Genomic DNA, 19,316 nt, shown 5'->3' on the forward strand with positions numbered 1-19,316 from the left:
TTATCATACCAGAGAGCCTTAGTCACATATGGCTGCAAGACACACCAGGCATCAAGAGATGAAATGGTCTCACATATGGTCTAAACAATAAACTGACATGGTCATCGTGTCATCATTCATTTGTTGCATACTTTTTTGAAGCCTTTACTCTGCCATTTTGACTGCCATCATTGTGTTTGTTGGTTTGTTTGTTTTTGAATATGGACATAAGAATATTTAGACAGACTGTACGGTTGGTTAATTTCATTAATAAGATGGCTCATAAATTTTGGTTAGACTTCTGTGGTATATTACACACACAAAAAAGAAAACCTGACAAGTACAGCTAGTTAATAATAACAATGGCTGTCACAAGCGGTAACTTTGAGAAAAGATAAAAACCAACATGAACCATGTGTTTGTGCGCATGTTTTTGTGCTGTCCTCAGTCATATACTGGCTCACTGATTTTGCAGAGATTAACCCAAACTTAGAATCCCATTTTTACAGTGTCTATTAATACAAATTAACACTGAACAAGTGAAATGGCAGCCACCCATCAGTTAATTTTAACAGTTTTTATTTCTCTGCTCATTTTTGCTTAAAGTTGTTGAATTTTACACGGCGATTGGGTTGCCTTTGTAGCCTTTGAAGTGGCCATTTCTGGAACGGATTTTTGCACTTCTACATTGGCATCATTTTTGGTTGTTCTGTTTGCTTTGCTAACACCAATCGCTACCGGAGCTGAGAGTAACTCTGGACTGTGATTTCATCAGATTTTTCCTCACTCAGTTTTGCAGTTAGCTAATTGTTATAAAATAAGACTGCATATGTGAGAGTTTTATCCCGTTGCATGTACTGTGACGTTGACCTGTGCACAGTGATCCAGCAAAAAGATAAAAAGGTGCATTTGATCCAGCTGACAAAACAAGATTAGACTTGATGTTTTTCCACTGATGATCCACATCACTGGTTAGGACGGCAGCAGTAAGCACAAGACATAAACTTTAGAACATAGAAAACTGGTGTTCTCATGGGTTAAAATGACAGCTGCAGCTACCAAAAGCAGACAAAGACTTCTGCCCTGAATAAAACCCTTCAGTGGAGGATGTAATAAAACACATGCTCTGTGTGGCTCCAAACTGGCACCAAAAGGACAAAATGTCTTAAAACACACACACAGACACACACTTTAAGGGTTATGATAGTACACCAACTCACAGGCTGCTTGTTTTTGTGATCTCACTGTCTAAACCCACAGAAACAGTCCAAACTTTGTTTTTGCTGTCATAATACTGCTGCCAGTTGAATCCTAAATCACCATTCTCTTATTTGCACAGTCTGCTCCTCCTGGTTACACTAATTAGTTTGGGAAAAGATAAATTCTGAATTGGATCAATAAGCTGCCTGTTCTACGATCTTTTAATTGCGTTTGGCGCAGTCGTGATACATAAATGTTGATAGTATAACTTGCAGATTTACAGGGCATCACCCCTGATAATTTCCAATAATTAACACCTCTTGCAGAGTAACAAACACCTAAGAAACTGTGAGTGATACTGAGAGAGAGCCATGGCTCCTTCACAAGATAGCTGAAGAACTCTTTTCAAGTTCATGAACTCATTCAGTATCTCGAAAGCTAAAGTAGATCACGTCCTGGAATAGTTTCAGTATCTTTAAATTCATCAAGGAGAACCAGATACCAAAAAACTTTACTTTCTTTCATTCATTTTAGTCTCCGTAAAAGCTCCAGTTTCATTTTATTCAGTTGAAAAAAGGTTTGCTGTTATATAACCATCAAAATAACTTTTTATATAATTATGATCAGCTGTCAGAAGTGTCACATTTTATTGTAGATTTTTCTCTTCTTCCGTGACAGATTTAAGACTCCTCCACTTGCCTGTCATCCAGCCTACAGGTGGTAAATTTTGAAGGTGTACATTTTGGGGGGAAGGGGATCTTGGTGCGTTTTCCGACAAACTCCGTGATGGTCATTTATTTTTCCCACCTTGTGTGGGTAGGAGAACACTGCAGGCAGAAAGAGGGGCAGGCTCACAGTGAAAGGATTGCCATTTGGACAGGTAAATGACAGAGAATGAGAGCAGAGGGCCGATGAGGATAAAAGAGGAATCCAGATAAAGGTAAGTATGAAGAAAATGGAGGGCATCTACATGATGCACATATCTGAAGGGGAGGGAACAAGAGGGTGCAAGGAGGTGAAAGAAAGAGAGAAAGATCAAGGGCTGAGGAGAGGTAGCAGGGTAAATGCACTATTTGAATTATGTAAAATAGCTGCGTGGGAGAGAGGAGGCGTGTGTGTGTCTGAGTGTGACAGAAGAGGCTGAGAGAAGGAGAAAGCAAGGAAAGAGCACAGATACCAGCATGATCAATGTGAAAAGATGTGAGATGGGCTGAAATACAGGAAAACAATACCAGAAATTTCAACACATATAACCAATTTATTACCTGTATCACATTCATCACATTTAGCGTGTTGCAGGTCTTTTCAGAGGGCCGTGCTGAAAGTAAAGGGAAAAACTGGACAAAGAATGTCTGATTAAAACAGGATTAAAGTAGGCTTTCATAGGCATCTTCCTGATGAGTTTTTGGCATAGTAAAAGTGATGATTTAAGCAGGTTTGGTATGGTGATCCTTTTCTAAGAATGATGAAACATGGTAGCTTGTGGTAACTACATATTTACCGTGGCTCTGGATTTTATTAAAATCTTTTCAGCCATCTCAGTGGTTTGGCTCTGCAGATGGTAATGTCTAATATTACCATAATATCTGCAATCTCTGTCTCTGCACTTTCATCGTCAGGAGTCGACCAACCAATCTTAAGCTGCGTCTATATTGCAAGTGATTGGCAGCGCCATGGTGACCAAAAACCACTGAAACTGACATTTTTAGATTTTTCAAGCAACTATAGGCGAAATAACTCCTGGCAACGGGAAGTGGGCGGGACCTGGAATAAACCTTCCTTAACTACTAGACAAGCAATTGAAGGGGTTACCGACTGCCACGTTGATTGACACTTGACCTAGAAGGTTACCTTGGCGACCAGAGCCTGGAATGTCAGCAAGTGACCAGATGTCAGTTTCAAAGCGAAACACTTCCAGTGTGGGCACAGCTTAAGGTCCCCTGAGTTACCAAATCTCCTGAAAGTTTGATTCTATGTCAGATAAAAACGAGCTAAAATGATTTATGCACCTACAGCACCTGCTTCACACTCTCCACTCTAATTCATCCCATAGGTATTCTATCGGGTTAAGGTTAGGACTCTGTGCAGGCCAGTAAAGTTCTTTCACACCAAACAAAACTACACTTAGCACAATGCAGTCAGACAAGTACCGCTGAACTAGCAATCGCCAAACCCAGACGTGTCCATTTAACTGTCAGATGGAGAAGCATGATTTGTCACTCCAGAGAACACTGCTCTAGAGTCCAGTGGCAGCGAGCTTTATACCACTGCATCCTTTGCATTGCACTTGGTCATGTAAGGCTTGGATCCAGCTGCTCAGCCATGAAAACTTCATTCCATGAAGCTCTCTGCACGTAGTTTTTGGAAGCCTATAGTGACTAAGGCTGCAAAAAGTTGGGGATCTGTGTGCAGCATCTGCTGACCACGCTCTGTTATTTTCACTTCATGTCTGAGTTGCTGTTGTTCCACCTTTGTTATAATACTTCTAACAGTTGACTGTGGAATATTTAGTAGGGAAGAAATCCATGCGTCTCGTCATGGTACCTGAGAATGACCCGTTCTGTCACAAATGTTTGTAGAAGCAGTCTGCATGACTAGGTGCTTGATTGTGTACACCTGAAGTCATAGAGTGATGATTTGGATGAGTAAGTAAATAATTTTGGCAATATAATATATATATTGATTAATCCCCGCCCCTTACTGTTTGCCTTCATCGCCATATCAAATTGAAAATAATTTGTCCTCCAGCTAGTCCTGATATCAGTGGTGTTTTGATCTGGTTGTTATTTTCCGCATAAGTCTTTCTTCTCTTTCTTACAATATTTTTTTACTCAGCAAAGAACTGATGTGACACAACAGATAAATAGTGGCTACTTGTCAATAGGCACATGGCAGCTATTAAGGCTGATAAAAGTGCACGCCAGTTTTAGCCTATATGTAGACAGACAGTGAGACTGCTTTCCTTTTGTACCACCATCAGATTTGCCAAACTAATGACAGCCTCTGCTGCACTTTGTGTTTACTGTTAATTAGCATAAGCTAAGATGATAACTGGTAAGCATGTTAGCATTGCAACAAGTCTTGTTGTGCCTCTAACATGCCTCTACCTTAGTGAACACAGAAAGGTCGCTACAACTGTGTTGAATTTGTTAAGAAGTCATTCTTTTTTCTGTTGCTAGAAAGGTTTAGCTTTTGGTACAGTTTATGAAGATACTTAGCTAACCATCGTTAGCCGGTTTCTGCTGTTAGAGCAGCAAAAGTTGCTATGTGTTAGTTGGCATATTGTAATGGTGCTTTTTCCCTCCATTCATGCAACTGAAAAATATACTTTTCTAGTATTCAGCAGTATTCAGCTGTGTGGTATGTTGTAAACAAAATTGTATAAATTAGAAATGAGTGCACAGAAATTTCAAGGCAGAATTATAAGTGAGTACTACACATCCTTACAATACTCTCACCTGTCTTTTATTCATTGACGTTATTATATATAGATGCTTGTCACTTCTTTAACTCTTAGGAGATTTTATTTATTTACTTGTGTCGCAGATTTCTTCCTGTAAATCTTTATTGGCCTATAGGGCTGCCACGATTAGTCGACTAGTCACGATTACATCAACTATCAAAATCGTCGAAGACTATTAGTTGTCAACGATTTTGATAGTCACTAATAGTCGATGGGTCGTTTGAAGCTTAGTAAGATCCTGAAAGACGCAAGGATGCCAGCTGCCGTTAAACGCCAAAGAAGAAGCCGCATTTGTAGGCCGATTACATTACAGCAATTGTCCAAATTCAAAGACTCGTCCAATAAATGCATCCAATAAATGCGTCCTCCTTTTCCCCAGAGTCGGGTGTGTCCGTGGCCCAGAATTCATAGCGCGGCCGAGCCAATTCCATTTTCCAACAATGGCGGCAGCTACTTAGTTTTAATAATACTCTTTCTTGGTCACAAAATAAACTTTTAAGCTAATTTCAGGCGAGGCAATATCTGCTCGATTTATCAAGACATCACATATTTGCAAAAGTGCGCCGATGTTTTCGGAAACGTCTGTTAGCCACTAGCTCAATAGCTCACCGGGAGGTCAGCGAGAACAGCGAACTCCCAGCACATCGTTTTCAAACCCCCCGCGGTCTTTTGCTACTCAGGTTAAACATGATATACAAGTCACTTAGATAACTTAAAAATATTATTGTTTGGCTTTTTTCAGTGTTTTATTTGTTCTTGAGTAAATCAGTTTGGCTAAGATTAAAGTTATAGTTTTCACACAGCTGAATAAACGTTAAACAGTAAACTCATTAAACACAAGTGTGAGGTGGTCGAGAATTTTCTCCAGTGTCATGCTACGTATTAGCAAGCGAGGAGCAGATGGCGAAGTTTATTAAACTCCACCGAGATAATCTGCAAAGTTCAGTTAGCACATACCTTAAACACTTCAAGCTGTAAGCTAATGATAGTTATATAAGAGCAGATGCTGCTGGTGCAATAAGCTGCACGTTTTATGTCCATGATCTGATTTGTTGACTAGTTGCAAAAATAATCTGTGACATAATAATCGTTTGTGGCAGCCCTATTGACATATAAACCAACAAACAGCTGTTTGAAAATGTAAACTATTATCTCAGTTTTGGAAAGCCACACGAAGCTTAATAAAAATGAGGTTTTAATCATTTCTTTTTCCACTGGAAGAAAGGGTTTGTACGTAATTAACAAAATCCTCCATGTATCTTATGAATCTACAATTTATTGATTTGTAGGTAAAAGCAATTAATTAAAACTGTGTATATGTAATTATATCCTGTGAAGTCCCATTGAGAGTGCAGACATTTGGTGCAGAGACACAGAGATAGAATTAGCATTTGGTGGGAGGACAAAAGTGAAAGACACAAAGATCAAAGTAGGCAATACTTTAAATTCACAGTCAGTGAATTTTTGAGTAAATTTTTAAATTTTTTTCTGTTGTTGTTTTTTTGATCCGTTAGTTGGCCTCCTGTGTTTTGTTTTTGCTCCTCTCTGTGTGCATCCACACTCTCTCCATCATCCATCAAGTGTAGGACAGAACTTTATTTCTTTACTGGACAATTTGCTGCATTATGTACTGACTCAGAGACGGAAGTCGATAAGTGTTTTGTTTGTTTAATGCTCGCGCCTCTCTACCCATGCATCTCCCAGTTCCTCCCCTCAACATTCAGACTGTTAACATTTGCCTCAGCTGACAACCAGACAGAAAATCTATCTCTCCACTTTGTCAGCCCCCACACTCTCAACAGATGAAAGTGCATAAGAGTTTCTGTGTAGCGGCAGAATCTGCAGTGATGCTGGTGAATGGGTGTGACCTTGCATGGTTTTATTTCTGTCTCGCTCACCTTTGACCTCTATCGAGCTCTCATATTCTTTGGTTCCTTCAGGCAGAATGTCAATATCGGCTGTCCCGCAGCTGTTTATTTCCACATTACTTTGTCCACATCCTCTGGCTCTACCTGTGTCCTGCACTGCAATTTTTGTGTCCTGGCCTCATATTACCATTGATGTTTTCCTTCCACGGATGTATAATAGTGTCTTACCCAATGACCTCCTCTCCTTTTCGCAGATCATCGCGCCCGGCGGAAGAGCATAGCCACCGGGAAGCAGCCCAGCATGGAGGTCCCTCCCACTGCCCCCCTTCAACCCTTCCGACAATCCGTGAGTAACCCCCACTGTTCCCGGCCTCGCTCGCTGCCTCCATCCCTCTCGCTGTCCCTCCTCCCTCCTCCCGCCCTGGGTCCACCGCACACCTGTGGCCGTCGGGCCAGCGGCACCCCGCCTCACCCTTACCCTCTCTCCCTGGCCGTCTCCCCCTCCCTCGCCTTTTGCCAGCAGCAGCCGCAGCAGCAAAAGGGCTTCAAGAAAGGTTCCGGCACGCCCCCCTTGCCCCGCTCGCTGCCCCTCTCCCCCTCCCTGTCCTTCACCCTGCCTCACTCGCCTGCCGCCTCCTCCTCCTCCCCCCCCTTCTTGTACTGGGGCGGAGACTGGAGGGCTGCCGGTTCGAGTCCAGTGGCGGGAGGAGCATATATTGCACCACTGCCCCCTGTTGAGGTATGTGACACAAACATGGCTGAAGCAGAGACACTGGCTATTTTTGCATGCTACACCCACACTCATACAGGCGGCTTTTGGCCCGACAGCTAGGAATGTGCATGAAAGAAACACGTTCACACAATTAGGCTGCTGTTATTGCTAGCAGGCGCACATTTAAAAGCTTAACACCAGTTTGTTTAAAAGCTTTTAACTAAGTATTTTGAAATTGAAGGTATATATTTTGTCTAATGTTATATTTATATTCACATCATTCCAGATGGGCATTATTCTCCATTCTTATTGCAAAAATATGAAAATCAATTGTCTGACTAATGCTTTAATGGACCTATTCATCAGCATTAATGTTTGTCAAAGTTACTTCATCGTTGTGCAATAATAGAGATTAGCCTAAGTACAGATCAGATTTTAAAAGACATGCACAGCAATTTGTTAATTTGTTTGTTTGCATGAGCATTATTAAGGATATAAAATAATTGAATTTCATGAATATTTTACAGGGCATGAGACAAGCCAAGACTCCCCAGCAGGAAAAAAACTGCTGGATGATAAATGGATGAAAATATACAAAAAAAGAAGGCAATACAAAAAAAATAAGAAAATGAATCATGTTTCTAATAATCATTCTAAATGAGTTATTTCATTTTTAGCATTACATTTATGTTTAATCTGTTTGTGCTTTTATAATGGCTTCTGTTATTTTATGTGGGCTTTTAAGTTCTTTGTTTGTCTTTAGAAAAACTGAGAGGAATGCATTTAAATTCCAGATTGCATTCGACCTACAAAGGCAGTTCACAAAACTAAAACTGTTATTAATTAGTAAACATTAAATGAATAAATCCAGAAACTGCAGCAGGCAAAGGCCAAGGAGATCAAGGAGAAGAGAATGCTTTTTAAATACTTTTAAAAAACTAGATTGCAATAAAATACACTACTCAGTCTAAATGTCATCTGTACCAAGGGTCTGAGACTATATCCACTAATAAGAAGAAAATGCTCTGGTTTTTCAAAGAGCTGAAACATTGCAAATGTGATATAAAGTAAATGTGACTCGTAGTAAATAGGCTAAAATGCACCAGATGCCTGCTATGATTCATTAAAGTCAAATGAAGATGAGCAGCATAAAAAGGTTGTGTCACTATTATTTCTGGGATCATCGTGACTCTTTTTAAACCAGACACGATGTCTGTCAGAGAAGAAGCAGGCAGCTGACACACGAAACATTTTGTGTCTGCGGGCACAAATAATCTGTTTTTGTTTCATTAATGGCAACAGAAACTCAATCACAAGGTATCAAATGTTAACGCGAAGGGGCTTAGAGGATTGACTGGTGTCTTATTAAGTTTGTGCCAGCAGTCTATGTTGCCCATCTCCTTTTCCATTATTTCTGCTGGTGTTTGCACACCGTTACTGTAGCTGGGAACGGCAGGATGTGTTTTCCTCCCATCACAGGAAACTATTTGCTGCCCATTCACTGCTGCAGTATGAAAAATAGCCGCCACTGACTTGGAAATTACAGAAGCAAGATAGTCCATTACAGGAAATGTAAAGGCTCAGTTGGGCTTGATCAGAGTTTTTTTCTATTTCATCATTTTTTTCATAGTGGCTGAGATGAGTGTTTGTTGTATCAATATTTCATCCTATGTGATGTGATAAGCAGTCCTGAGGGACAGGATAAATGCCATATTGGAAACACAAGATTCAAACAAAACTTTTCAGCAGTGACAAAAAAGGTCATTCTGATTTTTAACTCACACTTTGTTTAATGCAAGTCACTTGAAACCTGGAGGAAAAAAAATCATTATTGCAATTAAATCTAGCAGAACTGTTACTGTATCCCTTAAAAATAGGCACAAATTCTTATCAGTACAAATTCTGCTCATCAGAAGTGCAGCCAAGCACGGGACAGTCTTGCATTAAAGCTCTGGTAGTACTGCTTTACAGGAGGCTTTTGATCCCTGGCGTCAGTCTTGAAGGCCAGACCATTCTCTCTCCTGAACCATCAAATCCTGAACCTTTTTACTGTCACATTTAAACACACTGGTAAAGCATATTTAACTCAAGCCACATTTTTTTCCTAAACACTAATAACCAGCATCTGAAAGTGAAAGTAAAAAGCAAGTAAATCGAGTTGCAAATGGGACACAAGCCACAACCCTCTTCTGTTGTTCCACCACCACTCCAGCTTTCCGGCTTCCCCTCCAAACTTTGTTCCTCTTTAGAAGAGGATCATTACCTCTCAGCATCTACAAATTACCCTGACCATCATGTCAAGGCACAGATGCCATGGGAGACCTTGTGTGCATCTCTGTGAAGCCAGCAGCATGTGACAGAATGGCAGTATAAGAATGCTTTCCCACGGCAACGTCTTACCTAAGGCAAAACATACTTAGCCTGGGGACAAGTGCCTGCTTAACAGATAATTCCAGTTTAGTTCAGTCTGTCTTGTTCTCTCTAAATGCTGCTGTGTTCCATGACTCCGTGGGTCATGCTGACTTTGAACTTGCCACATCTGTTCTAGAGATGCAAAAAATGTGGACTTATTACATTTATTGTTGCGCAGGAAACTAACAAAACCGATAAATTGGGTAATTTAATATAATTTAGCATCAATCATCCCCAAGCTGTAACAAGTGTAAAATAGCATTAACGCTAAAGTAAGCATCAGAATAAATCTCCTGCTAAGACATCAGTCGCCATTTTGAGCATATTGTTCAACTCAGACAGAATTTCATTTCATGTTTGACAATTAGTGTTTTAAAAAATTAATAACTAATTACACACAGCTATTAAACATGCGCAGCAGCAAATGAGCTGGAACACTAAACGACACCAGTAACCTGGAATGAACCCAAAGCTGAGCCAGTAACAAAGTGCAGAACAGCAAACACAGCCACAGAAGCTAAAGCGCGGGCCTCCTCTTAGCTCTCTTTATTGTGCTTTATTGTGCTTTCGGGATTTTCTCTCACTCTTTGAATTAAAGACTTTCTACTTTTTGAGACTTAACGTGTCAGACGGAGCGGCTAATCAAATCAGATTTAGTCATGCAGACTATTAGGTTGGAACCAGCAGATGGAGCCAAGTCTTTAGTCACATCCTCAAGACAGGCTTCAAAGCCATATGACTCATGCCACATGACAAGGTGTCATTTCCCTCCAGTCATTCTCCCACTGAGTAATGTCGTTATGCTGTAGGTATAGAAATGATAGCACTTCAGGATGCACCTAAAAGCTGAATGGGCAAAGCGTCTTCAGGGGACAGTGGAAGAAAAAGCATGTAATGATATTTCATGCATATTTGGGGACATTTAAATTTACTATTACAGGAATGAGTGTAACGTTAACATCTGAGGTCTGCAAACACAGGGTGTGAAATCAGGAAGTCTACAAATGTTTTAAAAAGTGATATAATCGTCCAAGGGGACTTCATTCACTAGCTTGTTTGCATTACCAACAGTCTCGACCAAAAACAGTTTATTTACAATATATGGTTTAAAAACAGAGAAAACATATATTTTGTTTTCAAAAGGTTTGATACAGATTACTAATTGTAAAATGATTTTGCTGTTAGTTCTATAATGTCTTCATTTTCTTTAAGCTTAAGTAAAGTCCCATCTTTTTTTAGTTCTATGACCATCACATTGACAGGAAACTGCACACTCACACTCCTTGTAGACGAGATTCTGATCCTGGGTTCAGTATGCAGTTTGTTGATACAAAATCTGGTGGGTGGTGGTTTTTAAGTGTTATGCTGATATACAAAAAATGGAACCACTTCCAGCCAGAAAGACAAAAAATAATTGTAAATGAAATGTAAAATATGTACCGAACACTTATCAATGAACAATTCCTCGTTCCAGTTCTCTGATATTTGATTGTATCGTGCCAGGAAGCTCATTTAGGACAAACTGTGAGACTCTGCTGTTCTTATGGACTGAATGGTTCACCACTGCCCACCACAGGATCTGTTACAACATTGCAATTTTCTGTAGCAAGTTGATTCCTCGTTGATAATAAATGTACCTTGTGCTCTCCCCATCATGCATCGTGTCTTTCATTTGTGTTTGTCTCTCGATTTGATTTTGCCGTCACACAAATACATCTGTTATAAACCATGCTGACATGACGGAAATCATCCGCATTCATACCATACTTTCCTGTCCTATCCAACCACATCGACCTCTCATCACCGCTCAATCTCTCATCTTTTCCGATTCACGGCAACCACTTCTTTGTCTCTGTAACTTCGCGCCACACACTTCCTCCTCCCTCTCCCACTCCATCTGTCTGCCTTCGTCGTCGCTCTCCTCCTCCGCCACGCTCCAGAGTTTCCTCAGTAGAAGGTTGAAGGGCTCAATCAAGAGGGCCAAGAGTCAGCCCAAACTGGACCGAACTAGCAGTTTCCGCCACATGATCCTCCCCCGCTTCCGCAGTGCCGACCAAGACAGGTTAGTGAGTCAGCGTGTGTGAGCGTTTTCATGCGATGTTTGTGGACTGACAGGCTGTGTTTGGTCCTGCATTTTGCTGTTGCATTTACAGATGCATGAATTCTGTTTGTCTTTTTGGATGCCATCATGACATCACTATTTGTTTTTGTATCTACTTTTAAATAATCGGTGATAGCACAGTTAGTGACCATGTTGCACACTGACTGAGAGTCTCTGTCAGTCTGGCAAAAATGCACATTAGATTTTGGCTTAGAAAGGACGTGTGTTTACTAGAATCTCAAGATATATCATCTTAAATGCAAGATTATAGCATATTATTCTTTGGAAAATGTTGAGCACTGCATCTTTAGATCTGTCTCATCGTGCCTCTCAAACTGCCACAGAGAGAAAATATCAACTTGTGTGTCAAACTGAGCTTTCATGTCGACTGGTGACAAGATCTTAGTCTCTGGATGGTTGTGACTGATGAAAAAAGCTGTTCCAGAAGTACATTCTTACTAATAGCCAGCAGTGGGTGTCTCCTGTGGTTGCAAAAAAGTCTGGTTGTGTAGAAATCAAAGGGAAATGGCCCCTTTTGGTTCTGTGATCTTTGAAAAAGATGGGAAAAGCATGGTAAGTTTTAGGGCAGGGCTACCTTGTTTTTGTCAAGTCACTACTGTATGAGTGTGCTACATCCCTCAGTTTCATTCAAAACAGCAGTACTGAGTGGACAAGTCTGCAGTGTCCTAGCCTGAAGGCAGTGCATCAAAACCAAGTCTGCTTGTCAGTTTTCTTTTCAGCATTCATGACGTTGTATCATGACGTTGTATCATGAGGTTGTATACCCTAAATGTTGCCACCATACCCAGTTTGTCAGCTCATAGTTCTGTTGTGACATCCTGAAGCTGCGGACAGAGAGCATTTGCTGCTAACGACTCACACAGGGTTTTTTGAAAACCTTTTTTAAACCATACAGCACAAAAGTCTCATCACACATCCGTGCTATACTTCACTCTCTGCCGCTTAATCCCCTAAAATAAATTCAATTTAAAGGGTCAGTGTTTTGGCTTACCAGAGCAGATCCAGTTGCTCAAAAGTTATTGGGTCTCTGTGGTTCCAAGGAGCGCTCTAGAAATAGGAGCCTGGTGTGAAAGCAATGCCACCTCTACCCACAGAGATGGCCTAGAAGGGGAGATTTTATTTATTTATTTATTTATTAGGGTCTATCTATATCAGCATGCTTCCATGGATTTCTATCTTTATCATCTTTTATCTCATCTTTTGATTCTTTTCCATCTTGTCATCTCTGCCTCTATTAATCTTTTTATCTATCACTATCAGTAGCTCAGTCTCTGGCTTTCTATCTGTATCTTGGCATCAGCTTTCTCTGTGTATGGCCTAATCTCCGTCTCTGTAATCCTTTATATGTCTATCACAGTCCTAAGTTTATTTTACTCTCTCGCTGCATTGTCGCTTGCACTCAGCACTCACTATTTCTCTGCTGAGCCGATGAAAAAACATCCCCCGCTTCACCATAGCAACCAGCAGACAGCCATATGGCGGCTGTACAGACCATAATGAGTCAGTGGGAGATTTGCTTAATTATACCTCCTCTGTATCATCTACATAGTTGCAGCAGTGCTGGAATTCTTCAGACACAGTAACACAGGAGTTGCATGACCGATGTTCGAGTGCAAAAATCTTCAGATTTTTTTAGTTTGTCAAATATGAGAAACATAAATGAGGAACTGTGCAAGGTTTTGAGCCTAATTTCAAGCAGCCTGTAAACAGCAAGGATCCAAAGCATTTAGCTAAGGGCTGCAACCTATTTCTGTATTTTCATTAATGATAACTGCTGATAATTTCGTAGATTAAGCTCTGCTTTCTTCTCGGAGGTGTCTAAAGTCCACTGTGACAGACATCTTCTAGCTTGTTTTGTCCAAAAGCAAAACAATATCTCAAAAACATTTCAGTGCAAACATAAAATGGAGACAAGCAGCATTTTTTTAAACTGAAAAGCCTGATGTGCGCAACTGAGTTGAGCAAAAATACTGTTCAGTATTCAGCAGGAACTATTCGAATGTTCTCAAAGATTGCACCCAGGACTCACCCTCCTCTCTTTTCTAGCAGCTGTGAATTTCATTGTCACATTTCTCCAGTTCTTGCTTACAGTATCATCTCCTCTTACTGTGCTGCAAGTTTTTAAAAACCAGCATCTGGTAGTTTGTCAAGTGTTCCTCTGTTTTACATGTTTTTAAACTCCCCGTTTCATTAATGCCACCTTCTGGCAGTATTTAGTATCATTATCTAGTACCTGCCATCAATAAAAACAAGAGAAAATGCATCTACAAAACCATTTGATTTTAATTATAACAGACTCTTTGAATATTTAAAATCCATCCCCAGTGAACAGTAAATCAAAATACTTACAGAAAATGAATGACCATCTATGAACTGACTGATTCAGCATTCATTTGGTCCATTCACTTTTTCTGTATTCTTCCACTGGACAGTTAGACCCAGGGCAAACTTAAACTTCAAATGTGAAGGTCAGTTGTATAATCCAAACAGAGGGCAAAAGCACACTCAGGAGAGTGCTAACACCTTTGCAGAGCCAGGTGTCTGCCAAGGTGTGTTTCCACATGATTTATTCATTTGGGAAGCTTGTGGATGTCTATTATCCTCGGCTGACTTGAGAAGACTGAACAGACAAAAAAGTCAAGAGCGATGTGAAGTCGTGGTTGTTTGCCAAGGCCCTCGTGGCTGATCCATCGTCTTTCACAGCTCCTGGTTTGCTCTGAGTGTTTTCTGTCAGGGGTGCTGGTGAACATCTGCAGCTTTTTTTTTTTTTTTTTACGTTTGTTTATCCAGGGAGGGCTTGCCTTTTTTTTCAGCATGGATTGGATTTCATGCAGGCATAAATATGCATCTGAGCTCCCAAACAGGCTCTAAAAGCTGCAACGATGCACATATTTGCACATAATTTTTGTATTCTTCCCACTAATAAGCCAAACTTAACAGATCTTTCAGTCCACTCAGATTTTTCAGCATAAGTACCCCATAGGATTACTCTGTGTAGTCGCAGAGGGTACTCTGTCTTGCAGGAAAAAAACGTTGTTTGTTTTTTTTTTGTTTGTTTGTTTTTCTTAAAGCTGTTTAATATATTTGAGGTTTCAAATTGTGGAAGTCTTCATCATTAGCGTATCTTTAGCCTAAATAATGTAATGAGATAGCTTTTTTGTCTGCCAAAGAATTATAAACACAAATCTATTCAACATCAAAAACAGGAAACAGAAAAGAAGTCTTTGCACTACCGAAGCCACACCCTGTAAACTTTTTTATTAGTAATATTCATGATGTAGCACAAGGGATGTCTCTTTGTTTCACACTAGAATATCGCAGTTCTTAAATAGCATGACATTTTATCTCAAACATTATACCTCCCAATGATTTAATCTAATATCTTTGGAGACATGCTGCCTTTTTCTGTAGAACCATCATTAAGTTCTCTGTTAAGATGCAATAGACGCTGACATGACCCCACATTACTTGTGCCAACATCTACCCTAAATGTTTTCAGAATTGTCTGTACATATATGCATGTAGATGCTCCTCTGGGGTGGGTGCTGGTCTGACTGTGGATTCTGATCCAGCCCTGCATAAAATACAAGGATTTTCTTTCAGTTTAAGTTTTAATGAAAGAAATGCTTCTAGAAAAGGACAAACACTTCTGTTGAAAGGTTGTTTTACAGTTTTTACCTATTACTGCATTTACTTAAGTACTTATTTATTACATATATATCAGGAGTGAGAAGCAAAATGTGCAATAACTGATAAGTTTGTAGCTGATTTTGTAGTTGCAGTAGCATTAAGTGTTGTAAACCCTTGTCCAGACTCACCTATTTTTGTGTTTAAGCATGGACATCAGCACTGAGGAGAAGCAGTTACATGGCTCATCTGTAGCTTTAGGTTCAAATCAAAACTTGGCAGGACTGGACAGCAACATTTACAAAAATTATGAGAGCAGTCCTTTCAGTTTTTACTGTTTACACTGTTTTTTTTATAGTAGAACATCACAAAAAGCAGCTGCAGAGTTGTAGAACATTTTTTAACATAATATTACTGGACTGTTGTGATTACAGTCAACACAAGATAAGTGTTTTGTTATGAAAATTTGCATTTTTAAACTTAAACAAGAATAAATGCAGTTGTAGCATATGTAACAAGCCAAAACTCCACAGAATATCTGTGCAAACTTCACTGAGTTATGACTATATTTAACTGGCAAGTGCATAGAGTTACACACATTAGAAGACCCAGTAAAAATATGGCAGTTGCAATATGCTGATGCATCTTTAAATAGCAGTAATCAATGAAGCATCTAGTGTATGTCTATATAATGTCTGTAAAGAAGCACTTCTCTTTAGAATATTTGCCTTCCTGCTCTTAAGAATTAGAAAAATAAACCAATAAATACATAATAAATGTTGTTTCATAGAAATGGGAGGCATACCTGGAAGAAAGAAGAGAGCCGTTGCTTAGGCTTAAGTTTTATTGCTAATAAGTAATTATGAGTCAAACAACCCAGTTTGACTATTAGCCTTCAGTTTGTATTTTGCCAGTGTTTGTCTAACCTTATTGATCAACAATCATTTTGTTTTATGTTCAGTTTAATAAAAGACAAAAGCAGCAAATTCAGTGAAATGGGTCTTGAGCTTAATTAGTATTTGAAATTGAAAAGTGGCTTCAGTTCAGTTGCTTTTCTTTGCAAAGTGGTTGTTGTCAGGTTTGTTCTCTTTTAGATCACTACAGCAAAGCTCAGCTCACCTTCCCAATGTCAGTATCCTTGTTCCTAGTCTTTCATCCCTGAGTTTTTTTTTCCAGGTGTGTAGTTCATCAGTTGTGATGCACTGACTATTTGCAAGGTGTCTGCATGCATGTGTGTGTGTGTTTCGTCTTTTATGTCTGTCCACTGAGACCTTGCATAGACCTCCTTTTTACCTCCATCACTCCTCCTCTCATCTCAATCCCTTCATCCATCCCGACCCTTGCGCTTCCTCCTTTCCCTTTCTCTTTCATTCCTCTAATCCATACTCTCACTTTCTTCCTCTCCAAAGGATCCACTGTTTACATAATCAACATGATTTCCACTGAGAGGTCTTCTCCCTCCATCCCTGAGGCCTCAGCCCTTTCTCTCTCAGTCTTTCCTTCTCTCACATCCTCTCCTGACCTCCCCCACTCTTCCTCTCGTCTCTTCTATGGTACCCTCAATCTGACTCATTCCTTTGGGTCTATTTTTATCTCTCCCTCACTCTCTATGTTTCTCTCCCCCTCAGTCCCGTACATGCAATCACTGCTCTGTTGTGGAACGTTATGATTGAACATAGACAAAAACAGTTTGAGCCCAAACAGGGGAGAAGCCCAGAACCGAACGCAGAGCGCAGGATATACAGCTTCTTTTCTATCTTTCCTTTTTCCTAATCTACCGTCCCCCTTTCTTCTCTGAAGGGCTTCATCACACCTGACCATCTGTCCTGGCTATCTGGTTAGACTCACTGTGCCATCGTGTGTTTGTTTCAGTGGCTGTGTGGCTGTTTCCTGAGTTGGTCTATGATTTTACCTGCTTCTCTACATGTGTGTGTGGGTGGGAGTAGGTGATGATGAATGGGCTTTAGCACAGACCTCCTTTGCTTGTTAGTGTGGGCTGTGAGCACATGTGTGTCAGGATTAATGATTTATTAAGAATTGTTTAATTGGTTATTTAAAATGTTTCGGATAAATGCCATGAATGCAGCTGTAAAGAAAACCATGTTAATACTGTTTGTGCTGCATTTTACCACAGCTTCTTAAATCAGATATAGACATTTAAACTTGGTCGTGTATAGTTGCAAAAGTCTTGAGTCACCCCTTGCTGAAATACGCAAGCTTTTAAATTATTACCTTTTTGGTGCAAAAATACAGTTTTATTCCTGTCAAACTGTGTTGGCATCTTTTAGAGGCTCAACTAAAGAAATGGTAAATGGCCTGTATTTGTATGGCTTTACACTACATTCAGTCATTCACACACTGGTGATGGCAGCTACATTGTAGCCACAGCTGCCCTGGGGCGCACTGACAGAGGCGAGGCTGTCGGACACTGGTGCCACCGGGCCCTCTGCAGTAGGCAACAGGTGAAGTGTCTTGCCCAAGGACACAACGACCAACACGGGGCTCGAACCGGCAACCTTCCGATTACAAGACAAACTGCCAACTCTTGGGAACCGATTATGTCCTTTAGAGACAGGCTGATAGTAACAAAGTGCCTAAATAAATAATTTAAAATTGTTGTTTTTTTGCTAGGTTAGCTGTTATGTGTAGGTACCACAGTAGATCAGTGTTGAGAGGCGTATCAAAAATATCCTATTCTTATAATTATGCTGTGTAAGAAAATGTTAAAGTGGCCACCTGTATATGTAAAACATAGCATGATGATATATATATTTGATATATATTTGTAAATGATCTGCTGATAAGCAGTTGGGTGGGGCTGGTGCCTGTCCCAGCTATTAGTGGGGCAGAGGTGGGGTACATACCTGTCACAGGACTAGCACACAAATGGGCTCGCTCAGAAGGTAGAGCAGGTCCCCTACTAATCCCTGTCTGCTCCAGTCTCTGATGCATCCATCAGAATATGAATGTTAGACAGGAAGCACTTACATAGAATAAGTAATGTATGAATGGGAGAATGAGGCAAGTTGTACAAAAATGCTTTGGGTACTCAGTTATCTAACCAGCCTATCAGTAACCTGGCAAACATATATATGGGAGGAGGTTTAGAGAGAACCCACACAGGTACAGGGAGACAATGAAAACTCCACACAGGAGGACCCCAGCTAGCCAGGACCACAGAAAAGGAGACCTTTCTGTGTGGAGTTTTCATGTTTGCATGGCTTCTTTTGGGGTACCCTGACTTCCTTCCACATACCAAGGACGTGTTAGGTTAATTTGTGATTCTAAATTGGCCACAGATGAGCGTGAATGATTGTCTGTCTCTGTGTCATAGCCCTGCAACAGGCTGATGACCTGTACATGGTGTGCGCCATCTCTCGTCCAATCACAGCTGGGATAAGCCCCAGTCCCCCTGTGACCCTGATAAATGATTAAGAGAATGGATGAATGTGTTGATAAGCTGCTTATTACCAAAATTATCAGTATGTTGTGCAGCACTCGTTTGGCTGTTTTTCAGTATGCAAGATAAAGATGAAAATGTGAAGCAACACATTTGGAGAATTAGCATACAAGAAGAAATCACCTGTAGTTTCTTGAACACTGAAGTCTAAGCGACCTTTAATAAAAGAGCCTCCTCACTCTCCTCACTCTCACGACTCTCGCTCTCCCAGGACCCGTTTGATGCAGAGCTTCAAAGAGTCCCACTCCCATGAGTCCCTGCTTTCTCCCAGCAGTGCCGCTGAGGCCCTGGACCTCACTCTGGACGAGGACGCTATCATCAAACCTGTGCACTCGAGCATCCTGGGACAGGAGTACTGCTTTGAGGTGAGAACTGAGCTGCTCAGCGGAGAGCCCACGGCACACTCGCACACAACCACAGAGTGTACAGAGCAGTAAATGACACTAAAACTGTTGTTTCCACCCTGACAAGTG

General features: G+C 40.5%; 1 protein-coding gene across 12 annotated transcripts in view; it reads left to right on the top strand.

Moving 5' to 3' along the window:
• Window positions 1–19,316, top strand: part of syngap1b (synaptic Ras GTPase activating protein 1b) — a 174,263-nt gene that overhangs the window by 115,713 nt on the left and 39,234 nt on the right. For all 12 annotated transcript variants that reach the window (XM_005744047.1, XM_005744050.1, XM_005744044.1 and 9 more), the window contains 3 exons: window positions 6,765–6,856; window positions 11,575–11,696; window positions 19,055–19,208. In XM_005744047.1, coding sequence (XP_005744104.1) covers window positions 6,765–6,856; window positions 11,575–11,696; window positions 19,055–19,208 — 368 coding nt within the window. The remainder of the gene's footprint in view (window positions 1–6,764; window positions 6,857–11,574; window positions 11,697–19,054; window positions 19,209–19,316) is intronic.

Source organism: Pundamilia nyererei, unplaced genomic scaffold, assembly GCF_000239375.1.
Source record: "Pundamilia nyererei isolate P.nyererei 1_Seehausen unplaced genomic scaffold, PunNye1.0 scaffold00138, whole genome shotgun sequence".
Taxonomy (NCBI): Eukaryota; Metazoa; Chordata; class Actinopteri; order Cichliformes; family Cichlidae; genus Pundamilia; species Pundamilia nyererei.